General features: G+C 44.6%; 1 protein-coding gene across 1 annotated transcript; it reads right to left on the reverse strand.

Moving 5' to 3' along the window:
• Positions 1 to 11,958: 11,958 nt before the first annotated feature.
• On the reverse strand, positions 11,959 to 13,455 carry LOC147463885 (uncharacterized). Its single transcript, XM_086529698.1, has one exon. The coding sequence runs from the start codon at positions 13,255 to 13,257 to the stop codon at positions 12,688 to 12,690; it is 570 nt and encodes a 189-aa protein (XP_086385824.1). The 5' UTR covers positions 13,258 to 13,455; the 3' UTR covers positions 11,959 to 12,687.
• Positions 13,456 to 15,600: the final 2,145 nt, after the last annotated feature.

The raw sequence follows: 15,600 nt of genomic DNA on the forward strand, positions 1-15,600 counted from the left end.
TAATTAGCCATTCTAATAACTTTTAGGTGTAAACTTTTTAGGTGTACTTTGGCACTTCAAGCCCTAGTTGCTACTCCTCTTTACCCCTTAGAAAAAGCACTCAAGCTACTGTACCCGCGGCTCGAATACCATTAATTGCAAGGAATAGAAGAGAGGGTCTTTCGACACCAAAACAGCACCGGCTCCTGTCAAGCTTCTAATAGCTCAATAGTGGTTAATCCATAGGCAAGCCCCGTAGGGCTCCACTATTAAGACCATAGCTCTCGACGGTGATGCCCCGTGAACTGCACAAAGGCAGGCACACTGCAAGGCTGAAAAATCCCTATTTTACTTACTCACAGGCAATTAATAATACCAACCATTTATAGCTAGCTTGAGGACCTCCCTTCTTGAGAAAGAAAAGAGAAACCTTGAGCTCTGATACCAATGTAACATTTAATGGCCTAATAACTTATGTGTAGCAGAAATTAGCATGAACATAGTGGGCATTTCATTAGAATAGATTCCTAATGAGAATTACAAGAGTGCTTGGGTGGAGAGAGCAACAAAAAGCATAACACCTAGTTAGATAGCATCGACAATACTTTCAAAAGAGAGAGAAATTAAGCTATTGACAACAATTGAGGACCGGATTTGCATGGAGCCGGTCCCCCCTCCAAAAGGCTTTGTATTATGGTTTCTCCCATCAAGAGAGACACTGTACAATACAATTCCTTGTGTTCCTTCCAGACTAGCTAGTGCAATGAAGATGGAAGCTTCATGCACTAAGCAAAACACTTAATCAAACACAACTTGAATTATCCCCGTTCTCAGACCCAAGACCTCACACACCTTCGAAGATGGTCAGAGCTAGCAGGGTATGAGAGTAGATTGAGAGGAAGAAGGAGTATCTTACGAGAAAGATGTACATCTCCTCACATAATCACTCATATTAGCATAGCTTAGCTTAGTAATTAGCTTGGTAGAGAAGATGAGCATGCATTGAAGCTTGGCTCTTGGTTGGATTTGCATCCATATGCCAAGAGAGTGTTGATGTAGGCTTCTATCTCACAAGCTTGGAGTAGGTGATGAGCTCTCCATTAAAGCTTGGGAGGAGATAGAGTATTCTTTCTTCACACATGGTCAAGTGTGAGTGTGTGTGTGTCAATGCCAAGCAAAAATCAGTCCCCCTCTCTCTCTTGGGCGAGCCCTTCCTACTAAATAGGTCTGGCTTTTGCGTCATTGGACCTCCCCAAGTCAAGCCAATGGGTGTTAAGCAGCATAAGTGATAGCCTTCTGACATGTGTCCCCCTTTCCCCTTTTGTGAGAGCTTTAGGTAATTAAATAATTAAACTAAACTCTCATTGGACCTCTTTGCCTCCTGGCCAATAGGAATTAGGCAAGCCATTGGGATCCGGAATGCTCATTGGACCCCTTGGGAGACTGCCCAATAGTCTTCTAGGAGACTTAATTCTCATTGGTTTCTTTTATTAAATGTTTTTAAATTAATTAAACTAGATTTACTCTAGCTTAATTCTCATTGGTCCACTTCAAGGGTCTTCCAATAGGAATTGGGCACACCTTGTGGGCATCTGGCCTAGGGAGCTGATATGTGTCCCTAATTCCCTTTGTGTAAAGGGAGCGTGTGTGTGTGTGTGTGTGGCTTTCTCTCTCATCCCCTACTAAATGGGCTCGCCCCCTCCTTTGTAGGCTTTGAAGAAGACTTTTGTACACACACTAAGTATCCAATTTTCCCTAGGGTTGACCTTTGGACACAACCTTTGAATTTTGGAACCTTAGCATTTTGGAAGTCTTAATGGGCTGAACCTTAGGGTCTTTTTAGCCCATTGTTGCACATGGCTCTTTTGCAGATGGCCCCCCCTTTTGATCCCTATTTTCCCTCTTTTGGATCCCTACTGTGTCTGGTCTACTAGCTTAACCAATATTCTAGCTTTTTCTCCCCTGGTACCTCCCCACATTAAATGATCAGTTTAATATGAGAAAATCATTTAGGAGAATTAGATATTGATTATTATGACATACTAGCTGGGTTAGAGCTCTTCATCTTCTTCAGGATGACCGTGATGATAGCAATGTCACTATGGACATGGCCGAGGTATAGTTCTTACTACCCATTCCTACAAAGATAGGGAATTTCGGTTCTCTAGGGTCCACACCCACTTGGTACTTACCTCAGTCAGCGGGTCCTCACTCATGAGACTTCCCTAGTACACACACTTTGCAGAGAGTCTTTTTGCATTTTGACAGCTTATGTAATGATCATTGTGGGTCCTTATTAGACAACCACTAGTCAAATTTACGTCACTTTTATCTACATGTGGTTATGCATGGTTTATGTGGCGTTTACATATCCAATTTGATGTACATCCATTTGTGAGCATCGTTATTAGGTTTGTTAAGGCTCTTCTATTGCCAAGGTGTGCACTGAAAGGGTGGATTAGGTGTGGAGTCTTCCCTTGACTAGCCTCTCTAAATACCTCACTTCTCTTTTATGACAGTGGGATGACGTATGTATGATACAGGTGGTTACAGGACAACATATGGTATGCATATTGCTTACTTGCCATGTGGCATTGATCTTTTTAAGTCTATGTGTTTCATGCATTGACAACTATTCTCAGAGATAGTGACTGTTTGGCAATAATTCCCATTTGGTTTTATGGCTATTTGATTTGGTTTGTTGTATGCCAAAATATTATGGATTTTTAGGGTGCGAGTTGCAATAAATTTATGCGCTTATGAATATATGTATTTTCGAGTTGAAATAGTACCGAAATATTGTCGAATATCTGTCAAAATTTCAAATTTTGTCAATGTATGCGAGTTTCTTGTCAGACTTGAAGAAAGTTATGGCTTCTTCATCATAGAAGAAGAAGAAGATTTCAATCTCCTTTCTTTGTGTACTCTCTTAGTGTATGTGTGTGTCCTTGCTAGGGATCCAGCTCTCTCCATCTCTATCTCTTTACATTGTAGGCTTTATCCCAGCATATGTGATCAATGTCTTTCTTGTATAGTGCATTGATCACTTAGACAAGGACTATTCACACACGTTGCATTACTTCTTTGGTGAGCTCCATTCTTAAGTACCTTCAATGATTGATTTTAAACATAATGACACAAATTAAGTAGCTACATATAAATCAAGAAAATGTTTGGAAAACAAACATAGACCTAGGCTTTTACAATGACACAACTAGACGAATATACAACTAGATAGTGCATTGATCACTTGGACAAGGACTATTCACACACACTGCTTTACTTCTTTGGTGATCTCCATCTTAAGCACCTATAGTTCTTGATTTTGAACATAATGACACAATTATGTTCTTTGCTTCTCTATCTTTATCGCTTCTAAACATACATATTTGGGTCTATTCTTGTTCCATTAATTAATTTGCTAAGGAGATTCCTTCAATACTTTAACCGCCAACACTAGCTTTTCAAATGGAGTTGATGCACACGCTCGATCGTGCAACATGCTCCCCCTTTGCTTGTCACCCCTTGGGGTTTGGCACAGACACACACTGCAACATACTCTGCCCTGCGTGCTCCTCCTCCTCTGCCTTCATGCCCTCTGCCTGGCGGCTGTACCTCCTTCACTATGCCTAGCAGCCTTGCGATCTGCATGGCCAGCAGGGAGAGGGAGAGAAGAAAGAGAGATGCATACTCTACCCTGCGTGCTCCTCCTCCTCTGCCTTCATGCCCTCTGCCTACAATTGTTGATTCCGCCTTGGCTGCAATTTCTGATTTAGGCCCCTCCCCTCCGTCGGTTTCTACTGCCTCCCACATCAACAGTGTCTACGACAGCAAGAGCAGCTAGCTCGCATCCTCCGTCGCTCAGATGCAAGAGCTCCATTGCTCCGTCCACGGAATTCTTCTCCTCGCAGGCCACCCCCTCTTCATCATCGCCTTTGCTCTTGTATTGCGTGTCCTTCACAAAAGGCAAGAATGCCTCGTCTCCCACCTACACACAACCTATGCGTGCGTGCACACACACACACACACATATCAACATAGTTTCCTACGACCTTAAAACTCTCTTCTTCTTCTTGTTCTCTCTCGCCTACCAGATGGCGACCCCTCCCTTTTCTTGTTTGATCAAAAAGTTGGCATCTTCCAAGATTCGCACTAATGCGGCCAGCTTCCAATGAGATTCCCTTTAATAAGCAACTTGCAAAATTGGGTGGACCTACTTGAAGTAATATTAACATAAAAATGTAGCAACGCTTAGGAAACAAACATAGACCTAGGCTTTCTAATGACGCAACTAATCGAGTATAGGACTAGATGCCAATGTTCTAGCCCAAGTCATCCTACCAAAAATATGAGTAAACAAAGATACCGAAGTGAAATTAGCATATTGCATGCTTCATAAACATGCAACCACCATGGGCTTACATAATGACATGGCTGGTTGAAAGAACGAGTAGATGCCAAAGGAAAGCGCAAGTTTCATGCCCTTTAAACACTCAAATAATATTAAATTCTAGACACCATGGGCTTGGACAATGGCACGCCTTGCCGAAAGTATGGCTAGATGCCGAAGGCAAGCCCTCTAAACAATTACATGAAAAAATTAAACACTAAAAAATTAGTTTCAGTGTTTACTTACTTGGAGAGCAAGTAAGTAGGCTCTACTTTTACTTTCCATTACATAAAATCTTCCCAGGATGCTTTAGCATCTCTATTCAACTCACAATTTAAAATCAATGCTAATGGGTAGGATTTGACTGCAGCACTTAGGAGAACAAAGGCTCAACCTTAACCACTAGGCTAGAAGCCTACGGTACCCTTGGAGGTGCCCTTAAGCACTTTAAAAAAACAATTCCCCCCCCCCCCCCCCCCCCCCCTCCCAAAAAAAAAAACCATACGCTACCCCCACCTTTCCCTTTTTCTTTCTTTTCCCTCCCTAAACTAATTAATGGTTTCTCAACAAGTCGTTTTGGGGACCTACTTGCTCTCCAAGAGATAGAAATAGTAAAAAATAAGCCCGGAAAGCTCCTTATATAGATGTTGACGGGCCTATTCGGCCCACCAAGCTAATAGACTAGACTACCTAGAATTTTCCACGAGAGTCCTCAGATCATTTTTGGGTTGTGTTTAATTGTTAGTCTTTATGTTCATGTGAACACACTTGTTATTAACATCAAAATTGATGGTGATTACGTTAATTTGAAATCGTTGAGATTCGTAATCTTAGGGGAACTACTATGAAGAGTGTACTCATGTAACAAAATTTTAACTACTTCTTGTTTTAAAATGTTAAAGGTCTATTTTTAAAATAGGCCCAACCAATTTTGTTTTTGGGGTTGATTAGAGGGTATCTCAAGGGATCCCTCCGTGGTTATCAAAGGGAAAAGGTAGAGTTTTGAGTTAAACTTTTGATTTGATATCAAAGTAAAGTAAAGGTGTAGAGTTTGAGTTTGTAAGGTAAAATATTAAGAGAAAAGTTGAATGAGGGTGAGGATGTAAGGACGTGTGGTAGAAGAAAACAGTGGTCAGTGAATGGTGGCGAAGCATCTGCAGCTATTGCCACGTCCTCTCTCTCTCTCTGTGGATAGTTTCCTGTGACGTAAAACTCTCTTCTTCTTCTTCTCCCTCTGATAAGTAGAAGGAGGCTTGGCAGAGGTGCTATCGATCGCAAACACATGAGACACGCGATTACGAGCGTGGTGGGCAGGGAACTTGTTGGGCAGGGAGTTGTACGTGGAGTGGGATGGAGCTGCGATTGGAGGGTGAATGTGGCTCTGTCTGTGAATGCCCACACATATGCATGACCTAGGTGGCGCAGGTGGGAGGAGTACGAGCTCGTCCAATGGCTAGGGTGCCACATGGAGAAGAGGGACAAAAACAACGGTGTTGTTTAGTAGAGGTGATGGGGATCGAGGCAAGGAGCAATGGCGAGCTTTGGGAGCGTTCGGTTCTGTAGAGTCGATGGGCCTTCTCAAGAACCTTTGATCGTGCTAAGCAAAGAAGAGGGTTCGCCCCAAACGGACGAAGGTACAGTGACGAGCCAGGCCATGGCGAAGGAGAGGGGGGAGTTGGCAATGGCCAGGGTGGACCCCTCTACAGAGACAATGATGGCCCATGCTTGGAACAGAGAAGATCACCTGCACGCACTGGGGGGTGGGACTGAGCTGGCACAGTCGACATATGGTTTTGCTTTGCTTTGGAATCTTGGATAGAAATTAATTGCTTTCTTAAGAGGTGACGACCTCGAACGACGATGAGCACATGCAACAGGAGAGTGGAGAGAGCAGTTGAGTGTTTTTGTGTCCATGACTGACAAACTGCAACACTATGGACTGAGGCAATGGTGGATAACCAAGGCAATTGGAAGCACAACACAGGGCGCATAATGAGAGAGGGGAAGGCCAATGGTGGGTGTGGCCGTGTGTTCGGTGCAAGCCCACCAAGGGACAAGGCAAGCCAAGTGTGATCGATGTTGGGAGCAGGCATGCGCAGAGGAAGAAAGAATAGCGGGAGCAGGGCTACCCAGGGGGGAGGGGGCTATGTTGGCGAGAAGAGAGAGAGAGAGAGAGAGAGAGAGAGATGGTCGCAGACCCTCAATGTGTCGATGCGCGAACGCACTGAAAGAGACCGTAGGACAGTGAGTCGTGAGGACGATACAGAGGGAAAGGCGTGCGCAATCAAGATAATGACAACGGGGAATAAACTTTCCCTTTTGAATTCTCTTATTCCCAAGATTTTTGAGAATCTTAAACACTAATTAATTAGGTTTTTCAATTTCGATCCAAAAAGTCCCCAAAACGACTTTTTGAGAAAACCATTCATTAGGTTTTGTTTTTGTTTTTTGGTTTGGGTGGGGGGGGGGGGGGGGGGGGGGGGGGGGGAGGGAAGGGGAAGGGGGTAAAAGAAAGGAAAAGGAAAGGGTGGGTGGTAGGGTTTTTTAGTGCTTAAGGACACCTCCAAGAGTACTTTAGGCTTGTAGCCTTAGTGGTTAAGATTGAGCTTTTGTTCTTCTAATTGTTGAGGTACCCAATGATCAATAGAGCAAAAATAGCTATTAGTGCTACATGGTAGAAAGTTAAAATGTTAAAGGTATTAAGTGTTGAGGTCAAACCCTACCCAATGATCAATAGAGCAAAAATAGCTATTTGTGCTACATGGTAGAAAGTTAAAATGTTAAAGGTATGCAAGGAGAAAGTAGACAAAGTGCTCCGTCGGAGAAAGTTAAAATGTTAAAGGTATAGCTATAAGGACAAAGTAGACAAAGTTAAATTGTTGAAGGTCTACAAGGAGAAAGTAGACAAAGTTAAAATGTTAAAAAGGTATGCAAGGAAAAAGCAGACAAAGTGCTACATGGGAGAAAGTTAAAATGTTAAAAGGTCTATTTTGGAGAAAGTAGACAAAGTTAAATTGTTGAAGGTCTATAAGGAAAAAGTAGACAAAGTTAAAATGTTGAAGGTCCATAAGGAGAAAGCAGGTTTTTCTCAATGAAACATAAAAATTTGAAAGTATGGGAATGTTAAAGTATGTTTGAGGGCACCAGAAAAACTATGACCAAATTTGGGTTTATCTGAAGTTTTAAAGAGTAGAACCTATCTACTTCTTTTCTTAAAACTAGGATCAAATTTGGGTTTATCTGAAGTTTTAAAGAGTAGAACCTATCTACTTCTTTTCTTTATGGAACTTGGGAATTTTAAAGGTCTATAAGGAGAAAGTAGACAAAGTTAAATTGTTGAAGGTCTATTTGGAGAAAGTAGACAAAGTTAAAATGTTGAAGGTCTATAAGGAGAAAGTAGGTTTTTCTCAATGAAACATAAAAGTTTGAAAGTATGGGAATGTTAAAGTATGTTTGAGGGTATGAGAAAAACTATGACAAAATTTGGGTTTATCTCAAGTTTTAAAGAGTAGAACCTATCTACTTCTTTTCTTTATGGAGTTTGGGAATTTTACAAGCAGAGAGAGAGAGAGAGAGAGAGAGAGAGGTTACGGGTCATCAATTGGGAATCAAGCGAATGTGTACGTATCTTAGATTTGGGTGTTGCGACTCTCTTGTAGTTTTGTTAAGTGTGTTGAATGTATCTGTGTGTCTTGCATCAATGCCTGCTTTTGGGACCTACCTTCACGCATGGGCATTATTTCTGTGCATGCTACTGTCAGCTTTGAGCTTCAAACTATGTTCTAAGCCATAGTTCCTTGTATGCTTGTGTGTATTGTGAGTAAGAGTGAGGGTATGGGTGCTTGCACGAGAGAGAGAGAGAGAGAGAGAGAGAGAGAGAGAGAGCATCAAAGAATCACTACTACATTCTCACCATAACTCGCAGCTTGCTCTGTAGCTTGGCAATGGACTCAACAAACACCAACCCCCAAGGATTCGATCGTTGTGCAATGTGTCGTTCGCTTGGAAGTGTTCACCAAGTGCAAACGAATGCTTCAATCGAAACTTGCTCTAGAATGCAAGGAAGAAGACAGTGAGGATGATGAAATTGATGTTGTAGAGTCTAATTGCAACGAAGGTGAACCTGCACACATGCCTACAAGTTCTGTAGGAGAGGATGATGGTGGTGATGCTGACAATAGTGTGGATAATGAGAGAGTATGTGCAACACGAGCTCTCCATGTGTGTGTGTGTGTGTGTGTGTGTGTGTGTGTGTGTGTGTGTGTGTGAGAGAGAGAGAGAGAGAGAGAGAAAGATGCTCTACTTAACGAGTTTCAAATAAACCCATTCCAGGTTTGCCAAGCAGGGGTTCCATCACCACCTACCCATTACTCTCTTAGTCCCTCTCTCCCTCTCTCTCTCTCTCTCTCTCTCTCTCTAAATGTTAGAGATGAATGGGAACTATTGGCATCGGGAGTTGTTTGACATTGCCACCAAAAACCTTTATTAAATACATAATTTTTCCTACATGAGAGGGTTCGAAATTGCAGCAACATAGATCAAATTGCAGCAACATCTTCCGCTAAATGAATGGTATGTAGTAGATAGAAGTCTCTTCGTCAAACATAGAGAAGAGAGCGGTTGAATATGACGTTTCTTTTAAAAAAAGTTGAATTAATTTGATTTTGGGTTTGGAGACCATAGTCCGAATTGCATCAACATCTTTTGCTAAATGAATAGTATGTAGATATAAGATTCTTTGTCAAACATAGAGAAGAGAAGGGTAGAATAGCCCTATTCTCCTCCCATCCCACAACCTATTTCATTAGGCTACTTTATCCACATTTATCTTAGAGTGCCCTTTAAGAGTCTCTCTCTCTCTCTCTCTCTCTCTCTCTCTCTCTCTCTCTCTCTCTCTCTCTCTCTCTCTCTCTCTCTCTCTCTCTCTCTCGCACGCACGCACCCGTATGGATAGTAGATCGTGGACGAAGCCGAGATTGCAAGGAAAAGGTCAGGATTAAATTTGGATCCAGAGCAATGAAGTTTGTATTGAGCTGATATTCAATCTTGAGAGGTAAACGAAGTGAACCTGCACACATGCCTACAAGTTTTGCAACAAAGGATGATGGTGGTGATGTTGACAATGGTATGGATAATGAGAGAGTATGTACAACACGAGCTCTACATGTGTGTGTGTGTGTGTGTGTTGTGTGTGTGTGTGTGTGAGAGAGAGAGAGAGAGAGAGAGAGAGAGATGTTCTACTTAACGACTTTCAAATGCACCCATTCCAAGTTTGCCAAGCGGGGATTCCATCACCACCTACCCATTACAAGTTTGACAATGGTATGGATAATGAGAGATTATGTACAACACGAGCTCTACATGTATGTGTGTGTGTGTGTGAGAGAGAGAGAGAGAGAGAAAGAGAGAGAGAGATAGAGAGAGAGAGAGATGTTCTACTTAACGACTTTCAAATGCACCCATTCCAAGTTTGCCAAGCGGGGATTCCATCACCACCTACCCATACTACTCCCTCTCTCTCTCTCTCTCTCTCTCTCTCTCCTTCTCTCCTCTCTCCTCTCTCTCTCTCTCTCCTCTCTCTCTCTCTCTCTCTCTCTCTCTCTCTCTCTCTCTTGCTGCTTCACTAACCCTAGCTCACCTGCGTCGCTGACCTCCCACTGGGCGAGGGGCTGCCCTGGCGGGGGGTCCCCGGCTCTGCAGCGCTGCCCATTCCAACTCCAACCTAAGCGGCCCTGCGACACAACTCCAGCAGCGCCACCACCCTGTCCCGCCACTGGTGCACCATCACCCACTCTAGCAGCGCCCTCACGCGCTCCTCACACTATCCATGCACCCCCTATACCACCCACGGACTGCCTCGGGCCTCCCATACCCGCCCCCGTCTCCTCGCTATCCAACATTTCACGCTCTTCTTTACCTTCAAGCTCACACAGTGCCATATTAAAAAACCTAAGCAGCCTTTCCCACCCCGAGCCTATGGACAGCCCAACTCCAGGTCTTCTAAACAACAAAGATGGCCACTCGAGCTTCATCCCGCATCAAGCTCACTTTCGCAGGGGTTGTAGCAACACCCCCGAAGCAGGACAACATCCTCGGCCTTCAAAGTGAAGTCAGACAGCTTCGCAAGGAGAACGAGGAGCTCAAGCTAAGACTTGCCACCATCGAGACACGGCTTGCCGCAATGGAAAACTGAAAGCAAGAAGAGATGGAAGAGATGGAAGTCAAGTTCAACAAAACAAAGGCAGAAGTGGACACCATACTCACGAAGGAAGTCAAAATCAAGTGCACGAAGTAATCTTTCGCAAGGTAGAGGACCGTGTGACATCCACACTACACGAGCGACAACGACAAGAGGACATCTCCCTCAATGTTTGCATCGGCGGGCTCCCAAGTGACTGGAAAGGGGAGGGAGATCACAAGTTTCACGAGTACTTTTCCCGATCCAAGCAATAACTCCTTTGGTACAATGGGATCCAACAACAATCACCTTTCTTACACATGAGCATCGCACCAACCATGCAATCCTAACTTTCAAGACCAAGGCGGATCGAATCGAACTCCTTGAACAAACAAGGCTCCTCAAGGATACTAAAATTTGGTTTGCAGAAGATCTCACACCCACCCAACTCAAACAAAAGAAGGTAGAACTCCAGAAGATGCGAGAAGGATGCACAGCAGGGAAATGGGCAGTCTATCGAGGAGGTAAAGCCATTATCCCGGAGCTTCGAACTCTCAGGCCGGCCCCCTCCTCACCTTCCCCTTCTTAGTTTTGTTCATTTCAATTTTTCCTTTGACACGTCTTTGGACCCTCAGTCCTTATCTGAGATGTATCTTATGATCCCCCTGTTTAGAAGAACCCCTTTGTGATGTTTTGATTTCGGTCCCATGGGTCATATTTGACCTCCGCGGACGATAATTCAATCTCTCTCTCTCTCTCTCTCTCTCTCTCTCTCTCTCTCTCTCTCTCTCTCTCTCTCTCTCTCTCTCTCTCTCTCTCTCTCTCTCTCTCAATGTTAGAGATGAATGGGAGCTATTGGGATCAGGCGTTGTTTGACATTGCCACAACAAACCTTTACCTACATGAGAAGATTCAAAATTGCAGGAACATTAACAAATTGCAACAACATCTTCCACTAAATGAATGTTATGTAAACAGAAGTCTCTTCGTCAAACATAGAGAAGAGAGCGGTTGAATACGAAATTTCTTTCAAAAAAAGTTGAATTAATTTGGCTTTGAGTTTGGAGACCATAGTTCGGATTGCATCAACATCTTCTGCTAAAATGAATGGTATGTAGATAGAAGATTCTTTGTCAAACATAGAGAAGAGAAGGGAGGACTAGCCCTATTCCCCTACCATCCCATAGCCTATTTCATTAGGCTACTTCATCCACATTTAGCTTAGAGTACCCTTTAAGAGTCTCTCTCTCTCTCTCTCTCTCTCTCTCTCTCTCTCTCATTTAAAATTGAGAGGCATTCAAAAATTTGTGGATCTCTTTCTCGATCACCCTGCTAATGTATGCCATGTGTATCATCAAGATTGGTGGCATTGCTAGCCAAAACTAGAGGAAAGGTTGACCAAGGGGACTCAGGAGGATAACCAATTTTACTACTATAGATTAGGCAATGATGGTCACTACTATTATAACAAATTCGCAAGACAAGACAAAGATGCAAGGAAGCAAGAGAGAGTTCTAGATTTACATGGACCAATCACATTCTCAATGTTGAAGCCAATGTCACAACCAACTCCACCCTCAGACACTCGAAGCTTTAGATCACAGGGAAGCCAAATCCTCTCTCAATGCAGGAAGCCCTATGATTATGTTGGTGCTTATGGACCCTTGCCTTTTGAAACCTGAGTGACATGCTTGGTTGATACAATGGAGATTGGTTATTGTCATTGGTAGCATTGTCAACCCAAGGTACATAGACAATCTCTATATGGTAGATTACATAGTGACGTGCATTGCTACCATAGAGAGCCAAGAAAGAGACATAAATGCAAGCAACCAAAACATAGAGACGTGATTTTGTGGCTAATTGCATTCCCAATTGTAAATGTCATGTCATGGAAACTCCACTCTAAACCAACGCTCCATTGGTTGCCTTGGCGTTTGTCGGCCCTTATCTCTTCTCATTGTGTGATTTTTTAAAAAGAAATCCGACAATGCCGGAGATCGAAAAAGTGGTGGGCCCAATGAGCGCCAATTGTGTAATAGGAGAAGCTTGGTTTTTATTTTTATTTTGGTAAAAGAAATTTCTTTAACCAAAAATCATATCAAGTGAGGATCACTTTTACATTCCATTGGGGAAGGCCCTAGAGGACGTAGGGTGGCCAGTAGACATTGAGGTCGATTTGGTAGGTGGGCAGGCGGGAGGTTGGGGTGGTGGTAGCAGTGCCTTGGGCGAAGAGGAAGCTACCAGTGCCGCCCACGATGGGAGCAGCGCGGCCCAGCTCTGCGAAGGAGAAGAGGCCCATCACGGACAAGGTGCCCATATAACGGCTGGTGTTGAGCGAGATGCTGACGAATCCCAGGGATGCCAGCCCGTCCAACGACGCGATGGTGGACGTTCCCACGAACTCGCCCAGCACGGGCGGCCCCGATCGCTTGCTGCTGCTGTCGTTGGCGTAGACGGGGGTGGCCGTGAGGGCCGTGTTGATGCAGAACACTGTGCCGAAGGGCGCCGTAGTGGGCGTGTACCTGCCGCTGACGCCCTCCACTATTACGAAGTCTGTGGTGTTGAGGATGTCCAGGAAGAAGAGGCGGAAGTGCTCGCGCCTCAGGTGGCTGTATGAAGGCTTGAAATGGTGCTCATTAGAAACGACGCTCCATACACAACACAGTAATACCATGGCTACGCTCCCCCACTTGCCCATTTCTAACATCAAGTATGTGTAGCCTGAGAGAGAGAGAGAGAGAGAGAGAGAGAGAGAGATCGCTACACGCACAGCTTCACAGTAATACCACGCATGAGAGAGAGAGAGAGAGAGAGAGAGAGAGAGCGCTACACACACAGCTTCTTAACACTCGGAAGCTTTTAGCCATGGTGTCTTGGGTAGGCAAAGGCGTCAAATTTCAAAGGTGTCGTTCAAAAGGTCTCATGAAATGTTATTCCATTCATTGAAGTCTAAGGATATGATTCATGTCATGTGGTTCAAAGTTCAAAAGGTATCTTCACGTCATGTCATGAGTAACACGTAATCACATGTTAAAATATTATCTTTTGCCCTTTATTTGGACTAGTAAAATGGCGAAGGTGGCATGGCCTCTCTTTACCCCCATCGCACTCGCCACCAACTTACTCCTAAAAGCCTCCCAAATTGGGTTGTAGGGATCTACAACTCCTAGAAACCCTTCCCCTATAATTAATCTCCCCACACAGAGAAAGATTTTGTGCACTGGCCGCCATGCACCTTGGTTGTCGTGCGACATAAAGGCAAAAGGCCATCTCCAGCAACGGCAAACCCCCCCGGGACCTCCTTGGCAGTCCTCTCCTCTCTCTCTCTCTCTCTCTCTCTCTCTCTCTCTCTCTCTCTCTCTCTCTCCAGGTCCTTCGAGGCAGGCTACACTTGCATTCGCGATTTTGTGCACTAGCCGCCGTGCACCTTGGTTGTTGTGCGACATAAAGGCAGAAGGCCATCTCCAACATCGGCAACCCCCCCCCCGACCTCCTCGCCAGTGCTCGAAAAAAACTTTTTTCCAAAAACTTGGCAAACCTACATATGTGAACAACAGAGGTAAATTGACAAAATTTGAAGGTTTTCTTACCTTCAAATAAAAAAAATTAGAGGTAAATTTCAAAATGTGTAGGTGAGACTACACTAAACTTAAGTTTTTTTCGAGCACTGCGAGTCCTCTCTCTCTCTCTCTCTCTCTCTCTCTCTCTCTCCAAGTCGTTCGAGGCAAGCTGCACTTGCATTCGCGATTTTGTGCATTGGCTACCGTGCACCTTGGTTGTTGTGCGACATAAAGGCAGAAGGCCATCTCCAGCAACGCCTCCCCCCCGAACATCCTTGCCAAAAACTTGGCAAACCTACATATGTGAAACAACAGAGGTAAATTGTCAAAATTTCAAAGTTTTCTTACCTTCAAATAAAAAATTTAGAGGTACATTTCAAAATTTGTAGGTGGGACTACACTAAACCTAGGTTTTTTCGAGCACTATGAGTCCTCCCTCTCTCTCTTTCTCTCTCTCGCTTTCTTTCTTGCTGTGCAGAGCACATCGCCGGAATCCGATCTCTGAGTCTGCTCTCTCTCTCTCTCTCTCTCTCTCTCTCTCTCTCTCTCTCTCTCTCTCTCTCTCTCTCTCTCTCTCTCTCTCTCTCTCTCCCTCCGCTCAGCTGAGCACTGTCCCCAAGCTCAGTTGTCAACAACCGGCCGCCTCTCTCTCTTTCTTTCTCTCTCTTTTCGAGCGCGCAAGTGTAGGCAGTGTCTCTCTCTTTCCGAGCGCACAGGTGCAGACTACTCTCTCTCTCTCTCTCTCTCTCTCTCTCTCTCTCTCTCTCTCTCTCTCTCTCTCTCTCTCTCTCTCTCTCTCTCTCTCTCTCTCTCTCTCTCTCTCTCTCTCTCTCTCCCCGTGCTGAGAGAGCACTGACCGGAAGCTCAGCTGTCAACAGCCAGCCGCCTCTCTCTCTCTCTCTTTCCGAGCGCGCAGGTGCAGGCAGTCCTTGTGATGTAGCAAAAGAGTAAACTCTTCGGGAAATGCACTGGAGTTAAGAAGTGTTGTTGAAAAACTCTCGAGAGGGAGACAAAAAAAGAGTCCTTGCAATGACTAAGTAGAGACAGATACATTGGTGCTCTCTCTCTCTCTCTCTCTCTCTCTCTCTCTCTCTCTCTCTCTCTCTCTCTCTCTCTCTCTCTCTCCCCCCTTGCCACAGCCGAGGAGGCGCCCTAGATCTGCGCGACGCAAGTTGGAGGGCAGTGGCGAGTTTGTTGTGGTGGCAGAGTATCAAGGAGCGAGATCAGGGGTGGATGTTGTGGGGGACCCACACAACACAAGGGAAAGGACTCTCTCTCTCTCTCTCTCTCTCTCTCTCTCTCTCTCTCTCTCTCTCTCTCTCTGTTTGAATGCAGGGAAGGGTGTCCCGTGTCAGGCGCCTAAACATAGGGATAGTCGTAGGCAAAGAAGCGACTCTCTCTCTCTCTCTCTCTCTCTCTCTCTCTCTCTCTCTCTCTCTCTCTCTCTCTCTCTCTCTCTCTCTCTCTCTCTCTAAGAAAGCTGGAGATGC

This window comes from Adiantum capillus-veneris, chromosome 2, assembly GCF_014529385.1.
Source record: "Adiantum capillus-veneris isolate H3 chromosome 2, ASM1452938v2, whole genome shotgun sequence".
Taxonomy (NCBI): domain Eukaryota; kingdom Viridiplantae; phylum Streptophyta; class Polypodiopsida; order Polypodiales; family Pteridaceae; genus Adiantum; species Adiantum capillus-veneris.